The sequence below is a fragment of the Ochotona curzoniae genome, unplaced genomic scaffold (assembly GCF_017591425.1).
Source record: "Ochotona curzoniae isolate NIBS_2020 unplaced genomic scaffold, NIBS_Ocur_1.0 scaffold_4701, whole genome shotgun sequence".
In the NCBI taxonomy this organism is placed as follows: Eukaryota; Metazoa; Chordata; class Mammalia; order Lagomorpha; family Ochotonidae; genus Ochotona; species Ochotona curzoniae.
This window is the reverse complement of record NW_024467122.1, coordinates 32948308-32972252: the sequence shown is the minus strand read 5'-3', so window position 1 is coordinate 32972252 and position 23945 is coordinate 32948308. Positions and strand designations below refer to the sequence as shown.

The 23945-nt window shown below is 40.9% G+C and overlaps 1 protein-coding gene across 1 annotated transcript in view; it reads left to right on the top strand.

Annotated features, from left to right (window-relative positions):
- The window catches only part of AKAP6 (A-kinase anchoring protein 6), a 434750-nt gene that overhangs the window by 85964 nt on the left and 324841 nt on the right, over positions 1–23945 (top strand). The window contains exon 2 of the mRNA XM_040969476.1: positions 907–1264. Within this exon, the coding sequence (XP_040825410.1) occupies positions 941–1264 (324 nt within the window). The 5' untranslated portion in view covers positions 907–940. The remainder of the gene's footprint in view (positions 1–906; positions 1265–23945) is intronic.

Below are 23945 nucleotides of genomic sequence, written 5' to 3'. Positions count from 1 at the left end.
ATACTTTTAAATTCCAGAAGTCTTTTAAAAACTCAGTGTAACCAAATACCAGTGCAATCTAGGCTGGGAGTTAATTAAATGTATTGAATATGATTTACGCTTTTCAGGAAAGTGAAGATTTAGAGTTGCCACATGGCATCTACTTACCTAATCAATCATAGGAAGGAGCAATATCTCCTGAAGACAGCATAATGTGTTTTGTGATTACGTTATCTTCCCTCTTTAGCTGTTTCAAGTATTAAGTATATTGGTGATAGTCAAAATGATGTGCAGATACTTATACTAGAAACCCCTCAAATAATCATGACTTAAATAGGGTAGATGTTTTTCCTTGCATAAAAGTCCAGGGCCACAACCAGGACTGTTAATTTCTCATAATCACATCCCTTCCATTGTAATCAACTGTCCTTTACTCAACACATCCAGTCTCCATTGACAGCTGCAGTTCCAATTTTTAAGTCAGGAAGAAGGAGCAAGAGGAGGAAAGGCCAAAGCGGGGCTGGGGAATCCCTTCCTAACTTAGGGAGCCTTGTTTAAACAATTGGTTCAGAATCCCTACATGGCAATTCCACTTCCATTTCATTGGCTAAACTGAGTCACATTGCCATACCTAGCTTAGAAGTCTTATAGTTGGGGCAGGAAAATGCATAATTAGGATTTTGTTACTAAGGGAAGATGGATGTTTGGGTAGACACTTCCAGTAACATTTCATGTTCCTGTTTTGTGCTTGATCTTAGGGCCACTACACAGAAAATCAAAACTCTGGTTTTGTTTTTGTTACGGGCTATGGGTTCTTAATTTAGAAATCTGGCTTAATTTAGAAATCCTGTTTCTTCTGTGAAATATCATTTCTTTATTTGGCAATTCTGTCTGACTCTTGCTTTCTTCTTTCCCTTTGCCTTTCAGCTGTTTTGGAAAGAAGTGAGATTTAGACTTCTCCATGTTAACCATGAGTGTGACACTTTCCCCCCTGAGGTCACAAGACCTGGATCCCATGGCTACTGATGCTTCACCCATGGCCATCAACATGACACCCACTGTGGAGCAGGGTGAGGGAGAAGAGGCCATGAAGGACACAGATTCTGACCAGCAGTATGAAAAGCCACCTCCACTCCACACGGGGGCTGACTGGAAGATTGTCCTCCACCTACCCGAGATTGAGACCTGGCTCCGGATGACCTCAGAAAGAGTCCGGGACCTGACCTATTCAGTGCAGCAGGACTCAGACAGCAAGCATGTGGATGTGCATCTCGTTCAACTAAAGGTAAGGCAGGTCTCTCAGGACAGACTCTGAGAAGGGCTCTGACGACTGGAGCTGAGGAATGTCTAGGAAGAAAAACGGTTCAGCAGGTCTGAAACCACTATCTTCATAGATAAACATGGGCACATTTTTTTTTAAATTTTTACTTCGTGTGCCAGTAATTGAAAATAAGACTGGTATTGGGGATAGTTCAGAGGAATGGGCAAAGGGGCATTTTCATTAAGAGTCATAAAAATCAGTTAAAAAGAACCAAAACAATTTTAAACTATTACAAAATGTTTCATGATAGACTGTCATAGGTAGATTGGCAAGCTGAGCTGTGGTTGTGAACCTGTGTGTGTGATTGTTACCTTGTGTTGAAGCTGATGCTGCCTGGGTGACCAACAGTTGATTCTGGCATGGTGGGGAAAGGGCACTTTGGAAAGGGTCCTTTCATCGGGATAAAGGCATCACACTGAACAAAGATGCTTTCGTAACAACTTGTGTAGGGTGCAGGTAAAACGTCTGTGATCCCATAGTACTGTGACTCCTGTTCTGTAGTAGTACTCCTCTCTACTAGTCCTTGAATGAAACATGCTCAGGTTAATGGTCAGCAAAGGTAGGTTTGTAACCAATGAGAGCATTGACTTTAAACTCCAAGGTAGGTTTCTAGTTAGCTACTTGGGAGCCTAAGGATAAGTTTTTTTTTTTTTTTTTTTTTAACTTTTAAGTTAATTCATTTTATTTTGTTTTATTTTATTTTATTTTATTTGTATATTTTTAAAGATTTTATTTTTTTTAATTGGAAAGCCAGATTTGCAGAGAGACTAAGCTAATTTATTTGAAATGAACTAAGACAAAAGATTTAAACAAGTGTTTGGATCTTTTAACACTTAAATGATAGGGTACACCCATTTGCTGAAGAGGAAAAGATAGGCAGTGAAGCCAGATCCTATTTCTCAAAGGCTGGAACAGAGCTAGCTCAGCCTTCTCAGCTGCCTTAACAAACTGTGGTCCCTCCTGCTGCCCTGGAGTGTTTAAGATTAGGTCAGTGAACAGGAGGAGAAGGGGTGGATGAGAGAGAGAGAACAAAAGGGCCAGACTGTCAGGGGTGGCTTGGCTGCTTCTGAGCGAAGTAAGCCTGGGGCTCCTTCTGTCCATAGTTTCTGGGGAAGGCAATCTCTAAGATCACAGAGATGGCTAGATAGCAGCTTCAGAATAATGTGATCCCTAGCCAGCTTCCTGCCAGGGTAGCAGAGGATGCTGGGACTCCGTCTCTGAAACAGGCTCCTTTAATCACAGGAACAGCTCTCCAGCTGGTTGGGTTTGGAGTAACATAGAAGTTAACAGCTCTGTTTCACCCACTTGTCTTTCTTGTCCCCTCCAGGACTAACTTGTGGCTCCCGTAAGTAAATACAGGGCTAGGCTTATAAGAAAAGTTGATTGTTGCTCTCCAGAATCTTTCAATTTTACACAGAAAAGGTAGCAAATATGAAGAATGGGGTTAAATGGAGATATCTTTAGAAAACAAAGCTGAAAATGCTGGTCAGAGCTGTTAAAAAGTTTGAGTGTCATTTAACTATATCAATGATGAACTGAAAATTCTATTAAGAATGTAAAATTTTTGTACAATTACAGTTATATTTCATGTCTGAGAAATCACCTGTTGTGCAGTTTATCTTTTTTTTTTTTTTCTCATTGGAACTGCTCATTTAGCCTTCTCACTCTGGAAACAATGGAATATAGGAGTTTTTATTGAAAACCTTATTTTTCTAAATTGAAAATATAATCCACATATTTTTGCTTCTTGACTTACAGTCTTTTTTATTATTTTATAATAAGTCTGAAAAATCACCTGAACCATTTTTAGAACTCACTCTCTTTGGATTTGAAAGCTGTGATGTACAGGAAAACCTGACAAAAACTGACGTCTCTGGCCTGGGTGAATGTTTTGGGGTGCTAAACAGTCAGTATAGGCGTCTCGACTTCCTGATTACCAGTCTTCTTGGACGGGATTGGGGAATATTGTTTGTGCTTCAGAAACTTAGCAGTAGGAAAGAGGCAAGACTTGGATTAGTGGCATGGGCTGGATGATGTAGCTGGATAGAAGATGGAAGTGTGAAGTAACTTAGTTCGAATTAGTTCCTTCAAAACCTAGTTTAGGTAACTCCTCCTTCACTAAGATTTGGGTTTGTGTCTCAGACTTAGACCCGAGTCCTAAAGTTAAAACACCTAGTAGAGACTCTGTTTATAAAATGTCCTAACTGAACTGTACCCAGACTGAGATGTGTCTGACATCTGGAGTTAACTCAGATGTGTGTGTCTTATGTGAGTCTGGAAGGTTTACTGGGGTAAAAGGCTTGCCTCCTCTTCAGAGCTGGGCTTTGAAACACAAGATGTCCCTGATGGGCTGAAGATGATGAGGTTCCTAGGAGAGGATTCTGGGACAAGGAGTCTGCCCTTGTGTGAGGGGAGGAGGAGATGGTAGGCTGTGTAACAGTGCATTTATAAAAGTATTTGAAAGTGAGTTCAATGGGCAAAGTCTAAAGGAACTGACACTACTTTGGTTGAAGATGTATTACTGGTGTTTGTTGCTTAAAAACGTTAGTATGAATTATCACTGAGCAACTATAGCCATCAATTTTTGTGTGTTTAGGGGTAAGTATTTAGAGGGACAACACAAGAGGCAGTTTATGAATTAACTCTTTCCTTGTTTAGAGAATTTTTAGTTTAGTAGCATTTATAGAACACTACTCATGGTTTGCCTACAATATATCATTTAACTTTTATAACAAGCCACCATTAAAAATGAGGAAATCCAATCTCCAAAGTTTAGTTAACAGTCTTCTTAGGGGTCAGATCATACATTTTGAGCTTCTCGTCTAATTTTCCTTCTATTTCAGCTGTAATAAGACAGGCGAAATCAGTGGGAGGATGGGGATTTAGGGAAGGGGAAAGGAAATCCAAGAGCGTATGGAGTAATATAAAATAATAAACTAACTTAATTGACAAAAATAGATGAATGTTGAGAGTGAGGACTTGATGTGGTTGGTATGTGCTTTATTGCCCAAGGATGCATATGTTGGAGTCTTGGTTGCCAGCGTGGCAGTTGTGGGGTGCTGGTGATGGTGGGATCTTTAAGAGGGAGAACCTAGTGGGAAGTCATTATGTCACTGAGACCCATGCCTTCAAAAGGAGTTACGTGGTTCTTGGTTATGAGACTTCTAAGTTACTGTGAAAGTGAGTTTTGAAAGAGGAGGCCCTGCCTTTGAATTGCTGTCTGGCTTGCTGCTCTTACTATGCTATCTGTCTGTCTCCAATACCAAGGACATGCGCCTGTTATGTTACATCTGAGAGAATCCTTATAAAAGCGGGCACTGTGCAGTTAGCTCACTTCCAATCTGTGAGCTAAATAAGCCTTTTTCTTTTGTAAGTACCCTCAGATATCTTGTTCCGACATTAGAAAAACAACTGGTATAGGACTTTGTTATTTTTTATTTTTAATTAATAAAGATGTCTTATTTGTCACAATTAGAAACATGAAATGATTTGAAGTAGAATGTAATTAATGTCCTGTGGTTCATTTGAATTAGGGGATAATAGCTACCTGATTGAGCAAGAGAACCTATTTGCTGCTTTTCATTTGCTGGTATTTTCAAAATTTCACATCTCAGTAGAGGGATGATTGATCTAACTAAAGCAAAACACAAGAAGCTGTGAATGACTAGTATCCTAATGTGGAGGTGGGTAGAGCAAGAGATGAACATCTTTAATGAGAAATGTTAATAACAACAAATATATCAATTGATTTCCCAGTGGAACAAGTGTGTAAAGGTGGTGCTTCATATCCTTGGCTGCAGAGCAGTTGCTAAAGCTTTGTAAGTCCCTTGCCCAGGCTGTGTTCTCAGCTACCTACCTCAGAAGCTGGTTTGGACATATGCATTAGAATTTGTCAACTCCAGGCGATTTTAGTGCACACCCAAGGAAGGAGACGTTTTTGAGCAGAGAGTTTTTGATACAGCTCATTCCATGCATCCTGCCTTCCCTCCCCAGAGGATGCCCAAGGATTCAGTCCCTATTTTAGGAGCAAGGGCTTCTGGATGAGTTGTTTTTAAGCAATCTCATATAGTCAGTATCAACAAAAGGAAGGGAAGGGCATATGCATATGCTAGACATGAACCTGATGCTTTAAATGTACTAGTTTTAAATTATCCTTTTACATTAAAATTTTTTTTTATTGTAAAGTCAGATATACAGAGAGAAGGAGAGATTGTTTCTTTAGAAGCTACTCTTGAGTCCTTCAAATATTATATAGGAGACTACCTCTTTGATATGTTTGTCTGTGCCCATATCCTGAAAATAATCAGCATTGAAACATTTAAAAAGTTTTAGGGGTAGACATTTCACTTAGTGGTGAAGCATTTGCTTGTGTGACTGCATTTTTCATCAGTCCCTCAGCTTGATCCCCTGCTCCAGCTGATTGCAGCTTCCTGCTGCTATGGACTCTGGGAGTAGCACTGATAACCCAAGGAGCTGGGTTCCTGCCACCCATGTGTGAGGCCTAGAGTGAGTGCCTGGCTTCTGACTTGGGCCTGGTGGGAATTAAGGGATAACTTTCCTTATATTTTGCTTATATTTCTCTTCCTATACATCAAGCACACACTTTCAAAACTCCATGGCTAGAAGGGGAGGACTGGAATGCGCCGGGCACTGGCCTAAAGCCTAGTGGCATGTATGAGAACTGGGTACGGGAGGAGATCAGGGGGAGAAACTTGGGAAGCTCCCCTGGTGAGTTATAGCTCCCACTGGTGAACAGGTGGTTCAGACGTGGGGGTCGGACAGGCTGGGCAAAGTAGCACCAATGGCTCATCAATGTATGAAAAGGCACTGGAATGGGTGCACCGGGCAGTACTGAGCAAACCTTAGCCCACAAGTAAAATTGGAAACCGGATGAAGCACAGGACATGCCCAACTAGGTTCTTACACCAATTGGTCTGCATGAGCCATGGATGCTGAGCCACAGTGTCTAGGGCAGGGGTCGCAACAGGTGACAGGCTGTGCCAAGCTGAGTCAGAGCAACCACTGGCATACTGAACACTGGCTGGGAACAGGCCCGGTTGGGGAGCTAAGGGGACACCCTAGCTGAGTGGAGGTTCCCACCAAGGGGTGCACAAGCTAGAATGGGGCTGCGTTCTGGTCATGATACAGTTGTAGTCTCTCTTGGCACAAGTGTGGAATGGGACAAGACACACCAGGCCGGGCCAGACTGCAACCTTCTGGTGTTCTAGAGGACCAGGATAGATGTGGGATGGACTAGGCTAGGTCTCAAACCCAACTGAGCCATATATGTGGGTATGAGCTATATGTGGGTATGGACAAGCCGTGGCTGGGCTGAAACATCCAACAGCAAGAACCAGAATGGGTTGAAGGCCAGTTAGGAAAATCCACTGTTCCTGCTAGGGCAGGAGGTGAACTGAGTAGTGCTCACCCGTGGACCCACTGGTATGCACGAAATCTGGTACTTGGAGGGGTTCTGATGGAGGAGTCTGGGCAACTCCTCTGGCAGGACACAGACCCTGCAGGTAAGCACAAGAAGCATGGAAGGAAATAGCCAAGAGGCCATGGAAAGTGTCCCACTGGCATACATTTGGCATGGGTCAGGGGAAGACCAGGCCGAATCAGTTCACGTCATCCACTGGCAAATCTGAACACCAGAACAGAGTGTGAGTTCAGCCAGGTTTGTTCGCGACAAAAGCAGTACACAACACAGAATGCCAAGGTGAGGTTGTCTGTACCGGATGTGACCTCAGCACCCAACCAGCACACGTGAGAGCCAGGAAGGGAAGGGTGGAATCGGCAAGGGAATAAAGGGTGGTTCCCTTGCTGGATAGCTATACCCGCTGGAGAGTGTGAGCTGGGATCGGGGGGTAGACCAGACTAAGAAGGGCTACAGCACCTGTGTGCCTCATGTGGACCAGATCAGGCAAAAACCAGGCTGGGCTGCTTATTCCTACTGGTGCAAAGAAAATTAGAGTGGGTGAGGGTTGTTTGGGCTTAGCCATAGCATCAGCTGGCAGAGGCTGGCACTGGGGGCTAGTCTGTCAAGTTAAATCACAGAACCACCTGGAGAGTGCATAATCTGGTAGTGGGAGTGGCCTGGGAGGGAAATAGTGGGCTCATCCCTCTTAGGTTATCACCCCCCATGGGAGGGCACGGAAACTAGGACAGGGGCTGGGGTGGCTAGTCAGAGAACCCCAACAACATGCTGAAGGCTGGATTGCTGAGCTGGTTAGATTTTAATACCCATTGACATGTATGAGAGCAGAAGGGGATGTGGGACAGACTGGACTAGTCTGCCACACATACTGGCAAACCAGGGTTGGGGGTGGACCTGGTGGGAGTTATTGTGGGTCACTCCAACTAGGCTGCAGCTCCCACTGGTTTATGTGAGGGCTGAGTATGTGCTGGGCAGAACCAGGCTGGACTGTGGCACCCATTGGTTTTAGAGGAAGACAGGGATGGAAACAGAACCAACCCAGCGATCTCAACCACCAGCTGATCAGGGTGACGGACTGTGCCGGGCCCTGTGCTTGCTAGTACATACAAAAATCTGGTATGGGAACACCTCAGACAAAATTTCTTTGGGTATCTCCCCAATCGAGCTTTCGGACTCCGAACGCTAACCATCAAAAGACAGAGGACAGAACAAGTCAATCAACCATCTCAGTATATGTTGGCAATGAAAATACTGGGCAAAGGGAGACTACATGATGGACTATGTCAGTCAGTGGATTCTCCAATGACCGCATCAAGCTTGGAGTGGTGAGAGTGGCAGCAATTCAGAACTGTTAAACTATCAAAACCATTTGAGCAAGAACCTCAGAGTATGCCCCACATCTGGGACTTGGGGAGGGTGGGAAACTGGGTGGGGCTTCTCCCTTAAAATCCCCTTTTACATCAGATACATTAAGGAAACAATATGGAAATAATTGTCTTGCCCATCTTCCTGTAGTGCTTGAACCTTTTTACCCTAATTATGTCAAGATTGTCAAAAATAATAATAATAATAAAAAAACAAAAACAAACTCCATAGCTTGAGGTTTTGTTTTCTTTCCTTAGGAAATCATCTTACACTTTGCCACAAGTTTGTTTTTTTTTTTTTTCTTTTTGGCCCGAGGAACTTGCTCTATATTCTCTGCATTGCACCTGAAATGTTCCTGACTTGGTGAACGATCTTGCAGGTCAGGCTAATCAGTGTCGTCATATTTGAATATGGGGTTCCAACGTGTAGTGGTCATGAACACAGCATTTAATTTGAGATATTATTCTAGCTAGTATGAGAAATCTGTTATTTCTATTCTAAAACTGCTTCTATGCTAATACATTTGTTCATGTTGAAACGAATATAGGAAAACAATACAAACGCATCTCCTTTGATTATTTTGCATAAAGAACTCTATTTTTTTGCATACAGACCACTGTTTTTATACTTATAAATAATTGGCTGCCCTTCCTTAGGAAGAATTAGTTTTTGCACCTATAATAGCACTCAAAGAGAATGTAGTGTGTTCATTTTAATTGTCCTAAAACAGTACATCCTGGACACTTAAATTTTGGGGGTAGGACTTTGATGAGAAATCCTCACCTCAAAAATGCTGTTTTAAAAAACTAGTGCTTTAGTGAACATTATCATTAGAACTACATCTTTTGAATGCATTCCATAAATGTATCACAATTTTCCAGGATAAATTTATTGACATATCAAACAAATAGCTTTCTAAAGACTATACATTTACTTAATAGAATTTTATGGTTTTACTTTTGTGTTAAAAAGCATAAGAGCATATCCCCTTCAAACTTGAATTTTTTGTTTGTGATATTTATTGATATTTTTGTAGACTTATTGACCAAAGATAGCAAAAAAAAAAAATAAATTTCTGCCAAATTGAAGCTCCTGAAGCTCCTGAAGATGACCCAGTTAGCCATCAGAGGTTGTATTCTGCATGTGCGACTGTTCCTTAGCCATGTCTGACTTGACACCTCGTGATCCAAGCATGCACCAAAAAGCCTTCCTGCTTGCCAAGGCCGCTCTGCGCTCAAGGTGCTTGCTCTACTGGCCCCAAATTCAGCAGTCTTCATTGCTTTTCATTCTTATGTGATTTTTTAAATAGGTTGCCTTTTATTCTCAAATCTAAAAGGTTTGTGAAGGTGGGGCCTCCTAATTCTTTAAAAAAATTATATATATATTTTCCTAGTCACCTAGAGGACTGAATCCTCATATTAACATTTTAAAATTTCCTTTCTTCTGTCTCTAAGTGGCATTAGTTACCAGGAAAGCAACTAAGTTTTCTAGGATACTATTTCACAGAATTAGTACATATTCTGGAGAATTTTAAGCTTTGGACAAAACAAACATAATTTTGCTGGAATTAGCATAGTTTGACATTTTTCTTAATAAAAACAAAATACTAGATAACATTAAGTATATTAAAAGACAACAGACTCTGGTTAATATAATCCAAGTAAAATCTTTTAACCTTTAAGATTTATTTTGTTTGTTTGAAAGACAGAATTACAAAGAGAGAGACAGAGATCTTCCATCTACTGGTTTACTCCCAACAATGGTGACAATAAACAGGGCTGTGCCAATGTTACAGGGTGCAAGAGAGGTAACACCAGACAAGTCTAAGATGCATTAATGAGTCTTTATTAACCAAACTTGGTTGATGCAAGGCCTGTTAAAAATTAGCAAATTAGCAAATGACAGGCCTGGCATGGTGGCCTAGTGGATAAAGTCCTCGCCTCCTACATGCCAGGATCCCATATTGGCGTCGGTTCTGGTCCTGGCAGCCCTGCTTCCCATCCAGCTCCCTGCTTGTGGCCTTGGAAGGCAGTCTAGGACAGCCCAAAGCCTTGGGACCCTGTGCCTGCATGAGAGACCCAGAATAGGCTCCAGGCTCCTGGCTTCAGATCGGTGTAGCACTGGCCATTGTGGTCACTTGGGGAGTGAGTCATTGAACAGAAGATCTTCCTCTCTGTCTCTCCTCCTCTCTGTATATTTGACTTCGCAATACAAATAAGTAAATCTAAAAAAGAAGAAGAAGAAGAAGAAGAAATTAGCAAATGACAAGTCCTGTGGCAATACAGACTGAATTGAAACCCTGAGAGGAACAAATGGCCATTACCCTGAAACCTGTCCATTAAATTGAAGACCTATGTTCCAGCTTCCCCAGCAATGCAAGTTATCCTGAGACATGCATAGTGAACAACCTGAACACATTTAGAAAGCTGTAGACATTCACCTTTTCCTGTCTTCTCTGTTAATAATCCATTACTGCTAGGCCTCACCTCTCCTGGAACTCTTGAAAGTATGCAAATTAGAAATACAAAGCATCTTAACATTAACATCTTTACTGTCCTGTGCAAGTAGTGAACCAAGGGTGAGGAATACAGACATACAGAGGCCATGCTCAGGGGCTACCTGTCCGTCCACGAGCAGCCAGAGAGCAAGTTGGTACTAGGGAGGCCGAGAGTTGGAGTGCCAGAGCAATGGAAGCATGTGGCCAAGGAAGATAGCTCTCCCCATCATGGACCATTAAGGGGGCTTGCAAGGGGAGTGGTTATGCAACAAATGCAATACCGCACCCTTTCAGGTTCCAGGTGATGATAGGTGAGTGTCACTGGTGGGCAGAAGAGACCACATAGATTGGGGGTGTGAGGAGAGTGACTTCCAAGCTCTTGAACCTGAACTAGCTGCCCAGGACCACAACACCAGGTGGAAGGCAGGAGCCATCCTTTGCTTTCCTCTCTGCCTGTGAAAGGTGCTCCTGTACTCCAGTGGGGGACTCAGACGAACCTACCTGTCTTGGCCCTGGCCCACCCTGGTCTTTGAGGCTATTTTTAGAGTGGATCACTTTATGGGTGATCTCTCCCTCCCTTCTTCTGTAACTCTGCTTTTAAAATAACAACCAACAACAACAATGATGATGATGATGATGATTCAGTTCAATTTTTCCTCATTTCAAAATGCAAAGATTCAGGGAGGAAAAGAGATTGTCATTTGATATTTAGTAGAAAACAGCTCTCTGAATTCTTGTTTGTGATATTAGGTCTCTTCACATCATAAACATCAGGGGTTAGGGAGATTTCTGGTCCTGGATAGAAGGCAGAATTGGATACAATTGCCCTCACCCTAAAAAACCTGACTTTTCAGTGTACTGTTTCTGTGAAGAGTGACTCAGGCATCAACCCAGAAGAATGATCATGCTCCTGCTGCTTTGATCTTGGAACCATTTTAAATAGTTGCTTCTCCTAATTAAGGTTCCTGCCCTTTAGGCTCAAATTTTGCTTTCTGCCAATCTGCTGTAACTTCGCAACCCTGTTCCCCACCAATCTGCTATAACCTCATGGCACTGCACCTGACAGTGTATCTACCAATCCCTTGCAGTCCCTCCCCCAAGTACCCGCCTACCACCGCATCTACCAATCCCTCACAGCCCTCTCACAGCTCTATCCACCAATCCCTAACGGCCCTGTGATACCTGCCCCTGGCCATAAAGGCACGCTCCCAGTGTGTATGCTGCCCCCCTTTTGCACTCACTCATGTCTCTCATGTCTCTCTCTCCCTCTCTCTTCCGCTCTCTCTCTCTTTCTTCCTCCCTCTCTTCCTCATTTTTATTTAAAATGCAGAAATATATATATATATATATATATACACATATATATATATATATCTCCCTATATATATATAGGGAGAGACATAATTCAAGATCTTTAATATACTGTTTCACTTTTCAAATGGCCACAGTGGCCTGAGCTGACCTGGTCTGAAGTCACAGCCAGGACCCTCTCCCCCATGGGTGTAGGGATGCAAATACTTGGGGTTTCCTGCATGGCCTTCCTGCATGGCCTTCTTAGGCCATTTTCAGGAAACTGGATTGGAAGTGAAGCTGCCATGACTCAAACCAGGACCCAAATGAGATGCTGACATAGTGTGGTTCCCAACACTACAGCTTTTAATATTAACACTTGGTAGGGTGTGGGGGTGCCACGGTGTGGTAGGTTAAACCTCTACCTGCTATGCTGGCATCCAGTGTGGGTACTGTTCCACTTTTTTTTAACAGCTTCCTGTTAATGTACCATGGGAAAGTAACAGAGGGTAGCTTCAGGTTTTAGGCTCTTGCACCCATGTGAGAGACTGAGGCTCCAGGCTCCTGGCAACTGGTTTTGGATTGGCCCAGCATCAGCCATTCTAGCCATTTAGAGAGTGAACCAGTGAATGGAAGATATCTCTCTCTGTAAAATTTGCTTTTCAAATAAAAAAATACATAAATAAATTTTATTATTTTTTAATATTTATCTTTGAAGATGTCTACATAGTTGGTTGGGGTAGAAAGAGTTGAAGATTAAGGGAAAGTGGATGAGACCACAATTTTCTTCCTGTATCTGGGGAAAGGGTGTTGAAAAGGAGAGAAGCTGCACCCGGCTTCCCAGTTGTCTCAGTACCCAGGGATGGGGAACAGCCATCTGATGTCATCCCAGGGTCCCCTACATGGAGCATGCTCTGAGAGTTCTGTGTAAGTGATTATGATAGATCTGAAATGCTGTCAGTCTTGCTGATCCAAGGATGAAGAAATCCCTTCAATGTCCATTGGCTGACATAGTCATCCTTAAGAGTTTCCATTTGCCCAGATATTTGCTGTCATTGCTTGGTTGGGGTAGTTGTTCAATTTGTTCTGCTTTCCATCCTCTGCTGTAGTACCAGGTATCCCCTGCAGGCTCCAATGTATTACCATATTCTCCAAGTGCATCTGGGCACGTCATCCACTGCTGCCTTTTCCTCTGAGGAGGCTGAGTTGTGACACATCCACTCTACAGTCAGAGGACCAGTCCTAGACATGGGCCCTAATGTCACTGTACACCCTGCCTGTGCCTTTCCCCAGACCCCCTGCAGCCCTCACACCAAGTCTCCACAAACATGCTGCTTGGTGGCCAGTGGGCTTTGTCCAGTGCTACTGGACCACCTGACCAGGGCCTCTCCAGAACCCCTACCTTCAGGGATCACAGACCTGGCACCCACTGTGAGGCAGGCCTAAGAACCCAGGCCAGGTGACCTAGGCCTTGCCATCCCCCGCAACATGCACTCTGCCCCTGAGATTCATGGACCCAGCACCTCCCCTCTCCATACATATCTTTAGAAGAAAATATGGCTTAGGTAAGGTGATTATGTTGGCACATTGGCATAGTTAACACAGATTTGGCATTAACCAGACCCAGGATGCCTGCCAGATATTAGCTGGTTTTCTCCCAGCAGTATAACAATTACCTAGCTACAATGCAGCCTAAATTAATTTTAAAATAAAACATCTGCATTATCATTTTTATGCAATATATTTGTCTGTATAACAGACAGTGAGAATTTATACCTTCATTCTATATCATTGCTTGGGACTTGCATTTTTTGCTTCTGAGAACTGTAATGTGGGGGATTCAATTAATTCAGGACCTTTGTTAATAATGTTTTTATTATTAATGATAATTCTTTTTTAAAAAGATTTATTTATTTTTATTGGAAAGGCAGATATACAGAAAGGAGGAGAGACAGAGAGGAAGATCTTCTGTTCAATGACTCACTCCCCAATTGGCCGCAATGGCTGGAGCTGAGCCAATCCAAAGCCAAGAGCCAGGAGCCTTTTCCCAGTCTCCCATGCGAGTTCAGGGTCCCAAGGCTTTGCCCCATCCTCTATTGCTTTCCCAGGCCATAAGCAGGAAGCTGGATGGGAAGTGGGGCTGCCAGGATTAGAACAGGCATCCATATGGGATCTGGTGTGTTCAAGGTGAGGACTTTAACCACTGTGCTATTGCGCTGGGCTCAATAATAATTCTTTAAGAAGGCTTCTTTAAGTCACACAGGCAGGAAAAAAACCTTTTATATTAGTAAGTTTATCTTGTTAATAGTAAAATATGGAGAAAATGCTAATGAGGATAGAGTTTCAGTATTGTGCTTCTCATAATCTACAAGTGGAAAACATTGTTTGGCTTGGAAAAATGTTACTGTATAGTTTGGAAACATCTGTGAACACACAATATGCCTCTTGTTGTACAAGTCAGAAAGTTTAAGTAGCTACTGTATAGTTTATGTGGTTCACCAAGATTAAATTTTATGGTGACCTGTATCTAAGAAAATATACTAATTTATTGCCTCGTTCCATTTTAAAAATGAAAATGTTAAATAGAAAATGTGAGTATCCATCCTAATCAGTATAAATCTATTTCAATGAGTTGAATAATTTATGCTTTTTTCCAAAAAACTAAAATAAATCACTGCTTTTACTGCTGCATCTTCCCATTTTGACTTTATTTCCTTTATCACTTTTTCCTTCTGGTCTGTTTTGCAGAGTTAGCACAAACAATGCAGCTTTCTTGACATAAAGCGATTTGCCAAGTATAGTGTTTCTCATATATCTCAGTGTGTGTGGACAGATATCTAGGAAACTTGCCAAATTAGCACAGTTGTGTCCAGATCCGGAAGCCATGTGTATAAAGTCTGCACCATGCCTTGGTGCTGCAGACACAGTAGCTCCGTATGTAAAGCTGTTGTTGACCAATTTATTCCTATTGTCTTCTGCTTGTTTACAGGTTGACTGATTTTGTTCTTACTGTTTAAATGACATTTTATTCAATTTTTTATTTACAAAGTAAGATAAGGTGACTATATCTATTTTGTTATCCTAATACATTAAACACTAGCCACGTTTATTTTGATTTAAAGTTTTCAAAACAAAAGATAAATTCTGTACTATAGTTATGTTACACACAATTTTTTTATTACTTTTTAGCTTTTTTGGGGGGAAAATCAATAGTAATAGTTTTTATTATAAATAAATAACTTTTTTTTCTCTTTCTCTTAATGGAAGGAAGGAATGAAGTAATATATAAGCATATATGTATATAGCTCTATATTACATATTTTATTCACATGTGTATACATATATTTGTCTCTAGGTCTTTTTCAAGTGGCATATCACAACAGAATGAAGTTCCAGTGCCTTAAGACATCTATTGAAAGCAATGAATTAATTTCTCACACATGCCTCTGATATGCTACTAAGCAGAACAACTAAGTAAATAGCCACTCAAAGTATTTTCCTTGTTCTATGGAAACTTAACTGAGAAGCCTCAATTAAGATGATTGACTAACATGCTACTTGTTATTCAGAAGATTACATTTCATGGTCTGAAAACTCGACACCAAATGCTAAACGTGGTGCTCCTCTGAAGTTTTGTTGGCAACCAGCATGCTTTCTTAGATATATTTTCCCCTTTTAAATACAGAAGGTCCCCAATTTAAAGTGGTTGACTTAATTTTTTTCTTTTTTTATTGTTATTAACATTGTATTATGTGATACAGTTTTATAGGCACTGGGATTCCCCCCACCCCTCCCACAACCCTCCCCCCATAGTGGATTCCTCCACCTTGCTGCATAACCACAGTTCAAGTTCAGTTGAGATTCCTTCATTGCAAGCGTATACCTAGCATAAAGTCCAGCATCTTATTGTCCAGATAAGTTCAGTGGCTTCTTGGGGAGACCTTCTCTGCTCTGAAGGTAGAGCTAACAGAGTAAAGTTCCAGTCAGTTAAAAGCCCCAACAAAACATCAGCATCAATATACAGTGTTATGGAATTAATTGACATAGTATTGAGTAAACAATATGTTAAAAAATAATGCAAGTTCAATTCTTCAAAACACCTGGGTTGAGACAGTATCAATGACAGGTTCAAAAGGTAACAAACAACCAAACAAAAATTACAGGTTAAATCAAGGCAAACATGTGGTATCTAACCTTTTGGGATTCGCTCATTTCCCTTAGCATTATAGTTTCCAGTTGGGCCCATTTAGCTTCTTTTAAAAAAAAAATTAATTTTATGATACAGATCTGTAGGCTCTGGGATTTCCCTTCCCCATTCCACACCACACATTTTAAGTGAGGTTAGTGGCAGCTGCATTTGATTGCAAAGAATACCATTTTTTCTTCTTCTTCTTCTCATTTTTTAAAAAAGTATTTGTTTGAAAGGCAGAAAGAGAGACTGGAAAGCTTTCCCATCTACTGGTTTATAGTTGCAATAGTACAGCCTAGACCAAATCAAAAGCAGGAACTGGGAACTCAACTCAGGTCTCCCACATGACTGGAGCCATTGCCTGCTGCATCCCTGGCTGTGCAGGAAGCTGCATATGAACCCATACACAGCAGTCCTGGGTACTAGGTAGCAGTTTAATTGCTGTGCCCAAAGCCTGCTCCTTGGAGACCAGCTGTGTAACTATATATAACTATATGACTGCAGTTCTATCTTAGCATTATTCCACTGGCTTTCTCTAGCTCAGATCCTAGTTATGGCAATATTTTGATTTTATTAGTTTTAGTTCTGTGTTATACCTTTTAGTACTAAAAATTATTCTATTACCAGAAAAGTATCTTCATTTATTTACCTAGTCTCCTGTTGATGGACATATAGATTACTTCTATTTTGTCCCTATTGTAAAAAACATTGTGATTGTTCACTTGAAGGGTACATCTGTGTGTATTTGTGTAAAATATTTAAAATTGGAATTGCTTAATCAATAGCTGTGTGTGTTTTGAAGTTTGGTATATGTGAGCATTGCTGGGCTGCCCTGGAGAAACTCAATCTATGAACATTTTCCTTAGCTGATCATGAGAATATATTCCTATATACTGATGCACTCTAATATCACTTAATTATTTTATTGAAAATAGGAATAATATTAACTGCCACTTACCTTATGAGATAGTTCTGAGTTATGAGGTAGTTCTGAGTTACATACAAATATGTAAATACTTTTACAAATATGAGGGAAGATATGTAAATACTTTTACAAATATGAGGGAAGATGTCCTCTCATCGTATTTCAGATTATTAAGCTGTTGACTGAGGACAAGGTGGACATTAGGGACGCTGAATCCTGTGTGATCTAGGGGTTGATGGTTGTAGTGATTATATTTTAAGACCTCCCAAGCTCTGCATTGTAGCATTGCTACCTGACATGTTGGCATCCCATATGGGCACCATTTGTGTTAGATTCTCTGTTTCCAAACCAACTCCCTGCAAATGGCCTGGGAAAGCAGCTGAAGATGACTCGGGTGCTTAGGTCCCTGCCACTGCCAAGGGAGACCTGGGGAAAACAAAGTAGCTCTTGGCTTGTGCTTGGCTCAGCCAAGGCAGTTATAGCCACTTGGGGAATGCACCAGCAGATGTTTCTTTGTCTCTCTCCTTTTTTGATACTCTGTGTTCCAAATAAATAAATCTTTGTGGAAATGAAGATTTTCATATAGGAAGGAGTTCCTTGGCTTCAGAAACATTGCTTATTATTGTGGGTATAGGTATATCAATGTGACGGTAGAATTTCAATATAAGGATATTTAGAGAAGTGGGACAATTTTTCTTTTAATATTAGAATGGGAGGAAAGTGTTATGAGGAATCAGAAATCATCTAACTTTACCTCCATTCTATGAGGAAATGATAAAAACCAAGAATCAGACAAGTGAAATGATTTGTACAGAGTTACAAAAGGTGCTTTTCTGAATTTTATATGTATATACACACAGAGAGAGAGAGAGAGAGAGAGAGAGAGAGAGCAGTATGCCCTTCTTTTCCCCCACTTTTATGATCATTGTAGAAAATGCCACATCTTCTGATATTAATGTCCCTGTTTCCCATGAAACAGTAAGTCACATGATTGACTAGTTTTTCCAAACATGTTTGTGATTTCATTCTGGAAAGACTGATCTGCATGCTCTAATAAAAAGTGTTCTAGTGGAGACATAAACAGAATCGGATAGTGGATTGTTAGGGATCTTCTGTTGCATCAGACTACCTGCTGCAATATTAAGTAACTTCATAAAACTGTTAGCAAAAATGCCTAGAAGTTTGCACTAATATGAAAAGAAAATTATGGTAACATATTCATGTTTTCTAGATCAGGAATTATCAAGTAATACTGTTAAGCTCTTGTCCAGTATCAAGAGTTAATTCATAAGGGATATATGATTTATTGCTTTTTTTTTAAACCAAATGCTTCCTCTGTAATTCAGAACGACATTGAAATAATGTGTCTCAAATATGAAGCACTGTTTCAAGTGGTATTGGAAAGCACACTGATTGATATGTAATAATAAACATGTTGATATAAAAGTCATTTGGGAGAAAAAATATATGTGACAATATCTGTGTATGAAGTGAATGTAGCAAAAAATTTTAAATTGTTAAATTTTAAAGTTGGAAGTAAACACAACTGGAAAACAAATAGAAAGGACAGTTGTGAAGTACATGGAACTCTGCCAGGCCCCAAAGTGCCCTTGGGACTAATGGCAGGAAAAAGGGATGAAAGAGTCAGTGGAGTCTCAAAGATTCTGACAAGTGGCAGAACCTAAGTTAGACCACAGCCTCTGGCCCTCCCCAGTGTATCTGCATCATCCCACAGCCTTAATGGGGTAGTGAGGCAGTGGCAGTGTTTTCACTATCAGATGAAAAGTAAGCTAGTTCGACAAATAGGATTTACCTAGACATTTATTCGTAAAGTAAGTACTTGTCTAGAGTAATGCAGGATTTGAGAGTCAGCCTTACAAATTCTTCTTAGTCACTTGAAATTCTTGTAGTGATAATAAAATTTTTCAGGTTGTTGAGGCTAAGTTACAAATGGAATCCATTTCTCATGAATAGCATACAAGTTAGGCTGCATTCCTTTGAAACAGGTTGTTTGGTGAAGCTCTCCAGATCTTTGGCTTTTGCTCACTTCTGGACTTTAATTTACTTTTTGACCTTAAATAAGAAGTTATGAATGCAGACAGCCACAAATTATGCAAGAGATTTCATTCAGCCTATAAAACCCAACTGTTGGCCGGCCAGGTTTTCTCAGGACTGTCTGAACGTGCCTCAGAGAAAGTGCTTTCCCTGAATGTCTCCACTAGCCTCCCTTAGGATCTCCCTCAATCTTTTAAAGATTTATTTATGTGCCTGAAAGGCATAGTTACAGAGAGACAGAGATCTGTAGTCCACAGGCTTTAGGACTCAAAATTCAATAACTCTATAGTAGGTTCTTTTGTAAGTTGATTATTTTGTGTGGCTGCTAATGATATAAATAGGCAAAAGGCTCTTGGCAGAAAGGTTTCCCAGTCCTGTTCTACAGAAATCAAAGGCTAGAAACAATTTGGGGCAGAGTACAGCTTCTCATGTAGCCATATCTGACTCCCATGACACAAGGCTTCATGCATGGCAGTGCTTGGTCTTGCACTTGTTAATATTTTAAATCATGAAGCTGTAGAAAATGATGCATCATGATGCAGGAATAATGCTTTGCTGTAACTGGCAAACAACAAAGGAAACTATAATGGAAGGTATATTGCATGATTATTATAGAACATAATAAGCATTTTATATAAAGAACTTCTGATTTCAGATATGTCTTGTTATATTGCTTATTGCTTAAATTCTTCTTAAGATTGTGTTTATTTGAAAGACAGAGTGATATGGAGACAGGTAAAGGCTCAGAGTGATAGATCTTTTATGCACTAGCGTACTCCCCGGATGATCATAACAGCCAGGGCTGAGCCCAGCTTGATTCCTGGAGCCTGAAACTCTTGTCTGGTCTCCCATGTAGGTGGCAGGGCTCAAGTACTTGGGTAATTGCTGCTTTTCCAGGCTCATTAGCAGAAAGCTGGATGAGAAGTGATGCAGCTGGTACTCGAACCAATGCTGCAATGGGATTTGGTGACCTGACTCACCATGGTGCAACACTGGCTTCATGCTATATTATTGCAAAGGCACAGAATTGTAGATCTGAAATGGATAAGGTTACTTTGCTAAGTGTTTTTTATGTTAAATTGTTTTATTTCTTTTTTCATTTAAATTTTCATTTATTTCAAATATGGGGCAATTAGATAGTGTGATAATGAATATATGAGACTTATGGAATACTATCTCAGTAGATCTGCTAAATTGTCATCAAGCATGTTTTACTCAAATATCTCAGAAAATTCTTAAAAATTTAAGCAAATGTGTTGCCTCCCTACTTTTCAAAGCAGAATTGGTCCTTGTAAAAATTTTCCTTTCTGATGTTCATGCTAGAGCAAAAAAAATATGGTCAGCTTTATAGTTCCTGACCATTTTGTTACCATTGGATCTGCTCCAGACTGTTTTTTTTTTTAAATCATTTCTGTCCTATTTTAAATTCCATAAGATGCATAACCTGCTCAAAGCTACTTTGGAAATGCATAAAGTATAAATTCTAAACCTGTGACTAGATTTGATAACCAAGTATCTTCCTAGATAAAATAAATGGATTGCTAGGTAAGGTGACTGACCCAAGAAGGAGTTTCTAGAGTGGTCGCTTTGATTGAGTGACAGGTAGATGCAGAGGTTTTATTGTAATATATAGGAGGTGATTCTTTTAAGGAAATGAAGCTGACAGGTTTTTTTTGGCTATCTTTTTTTTTAAAAGATTTATTTATTTGAAAGGCCAAGTGATGGAAAAGGAGAATAGCTGATAGAAGGGAAAGAGAGAGAGACCCTCTTTCTGCTGGTGCATAACCAAATGACTGTAGCAGCTAGGTGTGGGCCTGGACATTGGTAACAGGGACCCAAATACTTGGACCATCTTCTGCTGCCATCCTAGGTGCATTGGCAGGGAGTCAGAAACACAACAGCCCTAGAGTGCTAGAGAGCTACCGGAACTCTGATATGCGATGCTGGCATCATGAGCAGTTGTTTAAACAAAATGCCAGCCTTTGTTCTGTGTTTTTAGTGATAGAGAAACATGTAGAAAAGTGCAGTTATATATGCATTTGAAAAATTTGTAACTAGATTTTGATCTTGAGCCATCACCTTGAATGCCATCACTCTTATCATATTTAACTTGATAAACTTTTCCTTTTTTTTTTTTTTTTTTTTTTTTTAGTATTTTGAGAGTTGTAGAAAGAGGGACACACACATAAGAGAGAGAGAGAGAGAGAGAATCTAACTTCCATCTACTGGTTTACACCCCAGAAAGCCACAGTGGCCAGGACTGAACCCTTCTGAAGCCAGGAACTTCTTCCAGGTTTCCCATACGGATGAGGGGATCCAGGTACTTGGGCCAGCCTGTGCTGCTTTCCTAAGTACGTTAACAGGAGCTGATCAAAAGTGAAACAGCTGGAATGTGAACTGGTATCCATATTGGATGCTGGCATTGCACATTTTTGTTTTACCTTGTATGCCACAATGCTGGCCCCTCATAAATCTTTCAAAATGAAGAAAGTAGAAATATCATCTTCATAGTACAGGAGAAATAATTTAATACTAATTTAGTGATTTAATATGTAAACAACAAGGACTCTTCGGTTACACAAATAGGTGTGTTTAATCCACAAAAGTTCTGACACGGAGTGGCAGCAGCTCAGAGTTAGAAATGTGCTTTGGGTAGCTGAGAGTTCTTGATACAGAAAATATGGTGAAAACATTCCCTCCCCTATTGTACTCAGCAGTGTGCTGGGGCAGGCAGGTCTGAAAAAAATGTTAGGCTTCTTAATAATCTAGGAACAAGTTCATGACTTCAGCACAGTGTTACAAGAGAGAGTGAACCCAAACACAAAGATGGTTGTGTGATGACCACACTGGAAATTCCTCCCAGCAGACCGCTGGGGCTGACATCCTGATAGAGTTCAGGCGCCTGGTGAAGCTGCACAGACAGGGCCTGGTCTCCGGGCTGCATGCTTTTCATTGACGTCATAAACATGAAATTTCTGAAATATTCTTGTTGGCATTTTCATCTCAAGTTAGAGGCCATAAACCTCACTGTGTAATTGGGTCTCACATCATACCAAACAGAAGATTTAAACATTTCTCTTCTGGTCATTTGCCTGAGACCTTCCCTCCACATCTTTGCTAGAACAATCTGTACACCATCCGCTACAAACTGTTATTTTCTTTGCCAATTAGAGAATCCAACTGTTTGGCTACACATATTCCCCACCACCCCAACAAAAATTATGTCTGTCCATCTCCTTGATAGCCAGTTAATGTGAGTGAAAACCTTGGAAAATAGAAACACATAACCAAACAATTAGCTTGTTTAAGAAGGTAGTTCCTTTAAAGTATGTTACTAATTAGAAATAGCTTAAATTTGCTTTCATTTATAAAAAAAATGAACCTTTGGCAGGCATTTGGTATAGCTGCTTGGTTTGGCCACATATTTTGTCTGAGTGCCTGGGTTTGAGTCCCAGTTCCATTTCCAATTCTAGCTTTCTGCTAATGTGCATCATGAGAGCCAACAGGTACAGGCTCATGGTTGAGTCCCTGCCATCCATTCCTAAATGGAGTTCTAGGCTTCTGGCTGTTGGCCTAGCCCAGACAGGCATTTAGGGACTGGCTACAGAATGGAAGATTTCTGTCTCTCTACTTGCCTTTCTGCTTCCTTCTTGTGCCTGGGAAAGCAATAGATGATGGCCCAAAGTCTTGGGACCCTGTACCCACATGGAAGATCCAGAAGAAACACCTGGCTCCTGGCTTTGGATTGGCTCAGCTTCAACCATTGCCGCTACATGGGGAGTGAGCCAATGGATGGAAGATTTCTGTCTCTTCTTTCTGTAAATCTGGTTGTGACAGAGAGAGAGAGAGAGAGAGAGAGAGAGAGAGAGAGAGAGCGAGCGAGAGCCAGTACTCAAACGGGTGCTACAAGCAACAGTTTAACCTGATACACATAGCACTAGCCTGTATTTGTTTCTTTAAAAAAAATGTTGGGGAGTGGTGCAGAGGTCAGCATGGTGTCATATCAGGCTAATCCTCCACCTGTAGCACCAGAATCACATATAGGCACAAGTTTGTTTTCTAGCTGTTCCACTTTGAATGTAGCTCCTTGCTTAATGACCTGAGAAAGCAGCCAAGGATGGCCCTAATCCCATGTAGGAGACACAGAGGAAGCTTCGACCCAGCTCTGGCCATTGTGATCATTTGGGAAGTGAACCAGCAGATGCAAGATCTCTCTCTCCTTACATCTGTAAATCTGCTTTTCAAATAAAAATAAATGAATCTTCAAAAGATTGTTTTTAAAAAGATTGATTTATTTACTTAAAAGGCAGAATTAGAGGAAGAGTTAAAGCAAGGAGATGGAAGGAGATTTTCATCCTTTTTTTACTTTTAGATTTTCTTTACTCCTCAAAAAGCTGTGACAGAGCCTAGTGCAATGGCTCAGTGGCTAAATCATTGCCTTGCACATGCCAGGATCACCTGTGGGCTTGGGTTCATGTCCTGGTTACTCTACTTCCCATTCAGCTCCTTCTGTTTGGTCTGAGAAAGCTATAGAGGACGGCCCAAAGCCTTGGGACCTGCAACTGCGTAGGAGACCTGGCTCGTGGCGTTGGATTGGCTCAGCTTTGGCAGTTGTGGCCACTTGGGGAGTGAACCAGCTAATGGAGGATCTTTCTCTTTGTTTCTCCTTCTCTATTATTATTTTTTCTAAATTTTTTTCTAAAAAAATTAATAATAATAATTAAATCTAAAGAAAAACAAAAGCTGTGACAGCTATGGAGCCATGTGTGAGCCCATCAATCGGATCTCCCACATGGGTTCAGGAGACCAACGACTAGGCCCATTGTCTGCTGCTTTCCCAAGAACATTAGGAGGGAGCTAGGTGTGAAGTGGAATAGCTGGGACTCA